The 9,857-nt window shown below is 35.7% G+C and overlaps 1 protein-coding gene across 3 annotated transcripts in view; it reads left to right on the forward strand.

The window, feature by feature from the left end:
• LOC110803187 (tubulin-folding cofactor B) overlaps positions 1-7,653 on the forward strand; it is a 35,959-nt gene extending 28,306 nt beyond the window's left edge. For all 3 annotated transcript variants that reach the window (XM_022008674.2, XM_022008675.2, XM_022008676.2), the window contains 5 exons: positions 588-649; positions 821-862; positions 4,838-4,971; positions 5,226-5,295; positions 7,267-7,653. In XM_022008674.2, coding sequence (XP_021864366.1) covers positions 588-649; positions 821-862; positions 4,838-4,971; positions 5,226-5,295; positions 7,267-7,314 — 356 coding nt within the window. In that variant the 3' untranslated portion in view covers positions 7,315-7,653. The remainder of the gene's footprint in view (positions 1-587; positions 650-820; positions 863-4,837; positions 4,972-5,225; positions 5,296-7,266) is intronic.
• Positions 7,654-9,857: the final 2,204 nt, after the last annotated feature.

Raw genomic sequence — 9,857 nt, forward strand, 5'->3', positions numbered from 1 at the left:
ATTATCTTCAGTTTGTTGTCTTTTCATTAAGGAACCTTGAAGAACTATATTTTATCTTTCATTATCTTCAATAGGGTAGATTTCTTATCTTTTATGATATAAATTTTTATTTTCAGTTTTCAGTTTTCTTTCTATCTGATATTCAAGATACTTCTGAAGGCATTAGAAAAACCTTAAATTTTGTATATTGATTCGTCGGATAAGGTGCATAAAACATTTTCTCTCATTTGGGCACAGGAAAAGGGTAGTTGAACAGTGGGTATTTGTTTCTTACTATCCCGAAAATGAAAGCATCACATAATTAAGGGATGATGTTTCTAATTTGACCAAAATATACTTTGGGGTGACTGGAGTAAACCATCGTCAAGGAAGAAAATTCCCCATAATGTTTGGATGTGGGGTGACAAGAGAACCATCAGACACTATGCATTTTTCTTTACAAATTTGCAGCCCAAACAAGTACCAGTATCCCCTTTACGCCCCCCCCCCCCCCCCCACCCGCCCCCCCTGTTTCCCTGCAACAAGAGTGCAAATTTAGCTGAGATATCAAAAGAATACTTAATTTTATTGATTTGATGTTATTTTAGGTACTTTCAGAAAATTTAAGGAAAAGTTAGCTGTTCAAAATCCTCCAGGTGCTAGTAATAAGGTAAACCTTGAAAATTTTGCTAATTGCTATGTGTCATCGTGCACTACAACCTGTTCTTCTGTGTTTGTGGAACCTATATCTTACCATGAATTCGAAAATTGTACAGATACTTGACAAATTGTGATTACAATACTTTGGTCATTGAAATTCATGGCTTTTTCTGCTATGCAGTTGCCTGACAATTACATGGAAGATCTTTGTGCTAACATCAAGGTTAGTTATATTCTTCTTTACTGTTCATACTTCATAGCACACTTCTCCAGCCTGTCGGATGTGTACGGGCTGTTGCAACCCTTCATACCTGGGTGCTATCATATCATGTAAATATGTAATAGCTTGTTCTTGTTCATGTTTGTTGTTTGGCTTATAAACAACTGTTTAAGGGTTAAAGCAGAGGGTGGTCCATGAGCCTGCGGGTTAGACAGTGGAATGGTTAGATAGTTTTTCTTTGTCAACCTCAGTAAAAATATAATGAAAGGAGAATTTAGCTTCCCGATAGAAAATCTGAAATTCCCTTAAGCTTTTCTGTGGTTTACATATCCCTTAATTGTATTGCATCATCAAAATAATGTAAGGGTGTTCAATTTCTCACTGTTTGCTCACTAGGTATTTGGAATTATGATGATATATGCTTTGTTCATTTCCTGATGTTCGCTCTTGATCATAATTTGGTGCTTAACTGCATTGCTTTATGTTGCAATATTTCGTTCTTTGCCGGTTCTCTGTTTGGAGGATATATGGTTCCCTCAGTTCTAGTTCTTATTAGAATCAAATGGATTCAAGATAATCCGTAGTGGTGATATGCGTAGTCATAGTTACATATGTTAGTCCTTTCTGTGTACGGATGTACCATCCCAGCTACTTTCTTTCCCAAGTCCTGACTGCAGGAAAATACTCCAATACCTTATGTAGGATGCTAATTAACATTGTCTTACCTTCCTTTTTATCTAGATCATTGTCATCTAATATCCTAACTTTTCATGTTTTCCTTGGAATCTTGTTCAAAAAATCATGTATATATCAAGAAAATTTCCAGGGTATAGGAATAATAAAAAATAAAAGAAACAAACAAAAAGAAATGGCTTTGTAGTATGGCCATCCAGTCAATTCACATGAACTTCAGTCCTAACCTTTTGTTCAATCCACCTATTTGTTCCTTATATGAACTGGAAATCTCGATCAACTTTTCTAAACTTTTTCTGTTTTCTATTTTCATGAAGAAATTTTAGTTCATATTGCATATTTGTTGAGATTCTTGAGAAGGTATATTTCTTGCGCTATTTTTGCAGAGAGTGTTTCCTAGAGAGGATTTTTTAAGTGGCTTTTAAAGGAATATTTATAAACTGCTGGATGGAAGTTCTAAGGCGCATTGAGTTTATAAATTAAACTTTGATATGGTTATGGTTGAGTATTGTTGCTTTGCTATGTATCCCATTCTAGCTACTTAATCAAAATTCAGAAAACCAAAGTTTTATACTTGACTAGAAAACTTTGGGCGCTTTTCCTTTATGATCATGTCATCCATGACCTGTTGCTTCTTCATTTTATCATTATACAAAGGGCTTTTAGCAGTATGCCTCTGTGGTATTATGTCATGCTTGAAAACTTAAGATACGGAGTACTAGCTAATTTGCACTTAAGACTTTATCATTATACAAAGGGCTTTTAGCAGTATGCTTCTGTCGTATTGTGTCATGCTTGAAAACTTAAGATACTAACTAATTTGCAATTAAGACTAGCTGGTTTAAAGCTTTATATCTCTGTTTCGTCGTTTATTTATTTAATTAGTATTTATGTCCAGTGTGTTAGACTATGCTTCTAGAGTACCACGTAAAGGTAATATTTTTTAAATTAATATTATATATATATATATATATATATATATATATATATATATATATATATATATATATATATAGAGGAAAGCTCTCGTTAGAACACTTATTTACGGTGAGAACACTTCTTTACGGTGAGAACACTTTTTAATAATGGCATTTTCGTAATTATTATGAACAAATATCCCAATATAATTATTTTTTAACCATTTTTTTTCATTATTTCCAGCCCTATTTCTCTCTCTTCGATTCCCCTTTCTCTCTCTCCTTTCGAACGCTTCTCTCACTGCTCAGTCCGCTGCTCGCCGGTCACTGCTCGTCGTTCGCCGGACGCCGATCGCCGCTCGCCTGTCGCCGCTCGTATCTCGCGGTTGTGGCGGCGGTTGTTCTCTCTCTTCTATTCCTCTCTCTCTCTTCTCTTTTCGAACACCACCACATCCGGCCACCGCTCGTAGCAACCATCAACATCCGGCTCTCCGATCTCCGCTCGCCGCCACTAGCTGCTTGCTGCAAATATAATCGCCGGTGGCAGCGGTGTTTCTGGTGGCCGCGAAATCGAACCAGAACACCACCACCAACAGCCGCTGCTCGCCTTCCGCCGCTGCAGTAATTTAAATCGCCGGTGGTTATGGTCATGGTTCGTGAATCATGAATCGTTTCAATCGCTGGTGTTCGAAATCGAAATCGATTTCCATGAGCAATTTCGGTAAGTTTGTTCAATCCTCCTCCTTTCTCCTCCAATTCGAAATCAATTTCAATCAGCACTTCTCAATTCGAAATCAATTGCAATCGAAAATATTAAATCGAATCGCTGCTCGCGGTGGAAATTTTAATCGATTGTTCGAAATCGATTTTTCAATCGGCATTCTCAATTGATTGTTCGAATTTTTTGTGATTTCGTGGCTGAACTGATCTGAGGTTACGAGATTCAGTTTTCGTGGCTAAATGGAAGGACTAGGTTTGCTGGTTGTTTGCGGTTAAGAGACATTTCCGGAAAATGTATTTGGATCTTGAAAAATGCAAATATTCGAACATGCTTGGATATATTTAGAACATGCTTGAATAAATTTAGAACATGCTTGAATAAATTTAGAACATGAGCTTACAATTTTAGAACATGATTGAATAATTTTAGAACATGAGCTTACAAATTTAGAACATGGTTGAACAAATTTAGAACATGGTTGAACAAATTTAGAACATCGTTAAATAAATTTTGAACATGCTTGAATAAATTTAGAACATGCTTGAATAAATTTAGAACATGAGCTTACAAATTTAGAACATGGTTGAACAAATTTAGAACATGGTTGAACAAATTTAGAACATCGTTAAAAAAAATTTAGAACATGCTTGAATAAATTTAGAACATGAGCTTACAAATTTAGAACATGGTTGAATACTTTTAGAACATGCTTGAATTAATCTGGAACATGAGGTTAAAAATTTAGAACATGAGTTTGAAAATTTAGAACATGGTTGAATAAATTTAGAACATGGTTAAATAAGTTTAGAACATGGTTGAATAAGTTCAGAATATGGTTGAATAAATTTAGAACATGAGTTTGAAAACTTAGAACATCGTTGAATAAATTTAGAACATGTTTGAATAAATTTAGAACATGCTTGAATAAATTTAGAACATGCTTAAATAAATTTAGAACATGAGCTTACAAATTTAGAACATGGTTGAATAATTTTAGAACATGCTTGAATTAATCTAGAACATGAGGTTAAAAATTTAGAACATGGTTGAATAATTTTAGAACATGCTTGAATTAATCTAGAACATCGTTGAATAAATTTAGAACATGAATTCGAAAATTTAGAACATTGTTGAATAAATATAGAACATAGAGAGTGTAAAAGTGTTCTCACCATAAGAAGTGTTCTTACATAAGGAGGTGTTCTCACCGGATCCCTCCCCTATATATATATATATATATATATAATCCGGTGAGAACACCTCCTTATGTAAGAACACTTCTTATGGTGAGAACACTTTTGAAGTAATTTTCAAAATATTAATCAATAAATTCTTATGGTGAGAACACTTCTTATGGTGAGAACACCTCCTTATATATATATATGGGGGAAAAACAAGCATGTCTATATTAAAGTAATTTTCAAGATATTAATCAATAAATTCTTTGCATTGGAAAATACAGTTTTGGTAATTAATTAGTTGTTCAACACGTTTCATGCATACAATTTCAAGGCAGCCATTTAACTAGTCTAGCTTTTATTATGTTTAGGAGGAAATATAGGGGGAGGGGATCTGATTTAGTGATTTCCACTTTAGTATTGTATATACACAGATTCTGTCGACCTATAACTTCTTATTTTGTTTCAGGTGGGAGATAGATGTCAAATTAAACCAGGAGACAAACGTGGTGTTGTGAAATATGTTGGCCAAGCAGAAAATCTAGGCCCTGGTTTCTGGGTTGGAGTTCAATATGATGAACCACTGGGGAAGCATGATGGATTGTATGTGAACCGATTCCCTTAATTTAATCACATGGAAACTTTCTGATGGTCTTACCAACCACAAGACTTGTTGTCCTTTTGTTCTTCACTTGAATTTTACTGTATGCTAATGTTGCTTTGCCATTGCATGGTCTAAGATGTTATCTGGACTATTTGAAGTTGACAAGCTATTATGGAGTATACATGTTTTAGGACTGCATACAGCAAAAACTGAAGTATGTTTAGATTATTCATTCCAGTTTTTCATGTTGCAGGGTAAAAGGAAGACGCTACTTCAATTGTCCACCACTTCATGGTGCGATGGTTAGACCGGACAAAGTACAGGTTGGTTCACAATTACATTTGTCTAAGTCGGGAATATTTCCTTTCATTTCATTGGAAAAGACTACTCCCTCCGTTTCTTTTTGTTTGTTACGTATTCTATTTAGGGTGTTTCATAATGTTTGTTACGTGGGATAATCTTTCCTTTTATAAACTTACTATACTATCATTTTTTGTGCCATCTTTTAATTTTAATTGGTCCAATTTTTTCAACTCATTAAATATCTTTGTAATTTCCCAAGTATGTCAAGTTATAGCAATCGTTGTGCTTTTCCATTATTGGTTCATTTTGATGAATAAAACAATCTTATTTGTTGTTGTAATGATTAGTGGATTGAGGTTTTATTTGGGTTTATTTTTTTAATAAAAAAGAAAAAGAATCTTTATTATACGTTAATAAACGTGCGAAAGTCCAAACGTAACAAACAAAAAGAAACAGAGGGAGTAATATTCATCTTCCGTATTAAAACTGATTTTTACGTATTTAGACTTATTTTTACTGATTAAAACTGCTTTTTACATTTTAAACTTATTTTTATTGATCGTTGTGTATGTTTTATAGTTATTGATTTCTGTTGATGAAAACTGATTTTTACTTAATTTTTTATTGAATCTTTTAGTCATCATTTCATGTTGATTACTTGTTTGATTGAGATAAATGAGTTAGCTGTCACATGAGTCTGTGACTGATTGACTCCCATCCTTGTCAACGTACTCAATTTAAATAAGTAAAATTTGTTTGTAGTATGAGTCCATGAAATTGGGAGCAGAAAACTCGTGTATAAGATGTTGTGTCATGTCTTTTTTCACATAAGATGTTTCTTTCATGAACTAAGAGCATTGTTTTATAGAGTTTTTAAGTGATGGAAACGTGAAGAGCAAAAATACAGCAGCAATTATTTGCACAAAATGAGAGAACGAGGCAGTCAGATTCATTCAACCAAAAACGTAAAATTAACAGCCTATTCTCTTACAAAATATATAGTACCTTCTCTGTACTATTAACCTACAATCAATCCCATCCATACATTTTATTATTCTACCACATAATGATTAGTGACATCATTTACAATGGTCACACACAAGACAAAACTTTAACAGCTAGCATATTGCTTAAATATCTAAATAATATCTAGGGAGGAATGAGTATACTGATTGTGATCATCTGTGATCAATGCCCTTCATTCTTCAACAAAACGGAATCACTTAACTATTTTTATTAGCTAATGTTTGGTATGAGAGGCGTGTTAACAACTTAACACAATGCATTTCCTATGGGTAACCATTACAACCATTTGTTACCCCTCCCAAACCTATGGTAACAAAAGTGTTACCCTCTTCAATCCCAATTTGTTACAAGTGAATCCTTTTTACCCTTCTTATTTGCTACCTCTCCATTTCCTTTCATAAATTTATACCAAACATGCCCTAAAAGTACACAACAGCTGTTCTTAAATGATGCCTTTATAGCTCTGTGGGAATGTTCTGCTTGAAAGTCTGCAGTGCTGGTTAAATTAGTTAAAACCTTTGTTAATGTGGATAAGAATTTGCTGCGATCGCGAGTACCAACGAGCTTATTTAGTTAGAGTTTGAGCATTTCTCTTCTATTCCCTTAATAAATACCTTCGTGAGTGTCCCACTTTGGTTGTTATTATCTATTTAACCTCGACTCTTCATTTTACCTCAAATACCCGTGTTGGATCCTCGACACTCGGACATGGATATGGACACATCATTTTGGACCAAAATCATGCAGTTTTAAAATCATGCAGTTTTAATTGCCGTGTCGGACACTTGGACACGTATCTGTGTCTGGCATGGATATCCGAGTCCGGGTAACATAGGCTATTATATTAATCGATGAACTTTCTGGTTGGTAGTACAAGAAAATACTTGGATTTTTACTTTCACCCCCCTTGGATGTCGAATTGCCACTCTATGTTATGAACTTATTACGAGCCCTTCGTTTTCCAGGTGGGAGACTTCCCTGAACGAGATCCATTTGAAGAGGAGGAGATCTAGAAGTGCCTCGCAACGTCGTCTAAATTTTTGTAGTTTCATCAAGTATTTTGCTGATGTTTTATCAATTGAGAGAACTACATTGCTGATTTGCTGACCTTGCTGCAAGAAAATAGATGAAGATGGAAATTTTCTATCCTTTGTTTTTCGGGGTTGAGGTTTTGGTGCTGCTGTTGGTTTTCATCCAATTTCCAGTATCTTTCTTTGCAAGATGATATGTCTTGTCACCTAAATTAAACTGCAATTGGTTTGATGATTTGCATACATATCTGTCTATCAATTAATCAAAATTGTACTTGCTTTTGTCCCTAGTCTGAAGCATATTTGAAGTGATTGTAGAAAGCACTTATTGTTCTTCTGTGCTAGTATTTCTGTATTATGCTTTGAACTTGCTTCTGCAAAAGTTTCAAAAACTGTCAGACTTATACCACTGCTGCTGTTACAATGGTTGCTGTGGAAAAGCTCCGTGGTACCACCATGGTCGCCACGGAAAAGCTGTGCAAAACGGGTGAGAGGAGGCGAGGGGGATGGTTGTGAGGGTGATGATGGTGGTGCTACCATACAATGGCTACTGGATGATGGTGATGGTCGGTAATTGGCTGCTCGGATGAAGATGAAGATGGTGGGAAGATGCGTGAGATGTAAGGGTTTTATGTTATAAGGGTAAAATAGTACTTTCCCTGATTATTGAGGGTATTTTGTACGGATTTTTCATGAAATACCCCCGAATTTTGGCGAAATTCACCAAATGCCCTTCGACTTTCAGAAATACACCAAATGCCCCTCACAAATGACAAAATACACCAAATACCCATAATGACGTCATCATCACCATAATCAACCAATTATTATCTAATTAACCCATTTACTCTTCTCTTTTCTTTCTATCTCCCTGGCTTCCATGGAAGCCACCTCCAACTTCTTCCAACCACAATTCGGCCACCGGCCACCACCAACGCACCAGCACCGTACCACTAATCTCTCTCTTTCGCTCCAATTTCTTACACCAAACCCCGATCGAGTCATCGACCAACCACTGCATCGTCGCTTACCTCACACCACACTTCCTCCCTTCTACCTCCTCCCTCCTCACCCATAGCAATCAAGAATCACATGGGGAAAAAACCAGCCCCCTAGCTAATTCTCTCTCCTACTTTTTTTACAACACCCTCAATTTAGTGTGAGTTGTGCCCGTTATTATTACTAGCACAATCAAATCTGAACCAACCCCATTAAAATTCAAGCTAAAAACATTAAATTCATAATTCCATTTTGGTGAGATTGTTATCACTAATATTATTTCTTCCATCTTCTTCTTCGACTTTGCCGAACAAGGATAGCAGCAAAGCTCTAATCGTAGGCTTCGGAGATATTTTCAGGAACAGAACCCGAATTGAAGATAGGTCTGAAGTGGGTTGGGCCCAATTGGAGAATTCATTATTCTTGAGTTAGGATTCAGGGGGTAACGGATTGAAGAAGAAATCAGCGCATACGTAGTCGGTTGTGGAGGTGGAAGTGACGCCATTGGTTTGAGGTGGGATCTAGAAATCACCGAAATTGGGGGATGCAATTGGGGAGTGTAATGGTGGTCGAATTATTTTTGTGGTGGTCGGATTACTATTTTGGGGGTAAGAATGGAGGAATGAGAAGGTGGTGGGTGGGGTGCTGGAGGCAGCAAGATGGCGCCTTCCATGGAAGAAAGGGATAGAGGAACAGGGAGTGAGAAAAGAAAAAAAAATATGGGTCAATTAGAGGGTATGGGTAATGGGTGGGTTAATTAATAGATTAGTGCGTTAATTAGGGGATTAATAGGTTAATTAGATCATAATTGGTTTTTATGGTGATGTGACGTCATTATGGGTATTTGGTGTATTAAGTCATTTGTGAGGGGCATTTGGTGTATTTCTGAAAGTCGAGGGGCATTTGGTGAATTTCGCCAAAATTCGGGGGTATTTCATGAAAAATCCGTATTTTGTAATATATGCGATAGTACTTTCCCTAATTATTGAGGGTATTTTGTAATATATGCGAACGTCGAATAACAAATGGACATCAAATGGACAAAACACCAAGTATTTGTAAAAGAGAAAAACCAAGAAGGGGCAAAGTTGGTTGTTGTGAATTAAAAGAAGAAAGCTGCATGTAGGGGTGTTCATCAGTCCAAACTCGGACCAGACCGGACCAGTTTGGACTGGTTGTAGGCCTATTTCTATATATTTTTTATTTTTTCTACAAATTATGGTAAAAGAGAAAAAATATATAAAAAAAGAAATTATTTACGCCTTTTTTGTAAGATAAAATAAAATATATCACAATATGGTAATATTTACAACATAGTATAGGGGAGAATTAAATTTTTGAATAGTTTAATTATATTTTATTAAGAAAATATCGGTCCGGTCCAAAATCGGGTTTTGGACCGGACCTTGTACCGGACCGGACCTATGACCGAAATTAGATATTTTTCAACCTGAAGACCGGATCGATTGCCTTTGGTCCGGTCCGATCAATTTTTTCGGACCGGATCAATTTTTGCTCACCATAGC

This window comes from Spinacia oleracea, chromosome 2 (genome assembly GCF_020520425.1).
Source record: "Spinacia oleracea cultivar Varoflay chromosome 2, BTI_SOV_V1, whole genome shotgun sequence".
Classification (NCBI taxonomy): Eukaryota; Viridiplantae; Streptophyta; class Magnoliopsida; order Caryophyllales; family Amaranthaceae; genus Spinacia; species Spinacia oleracea.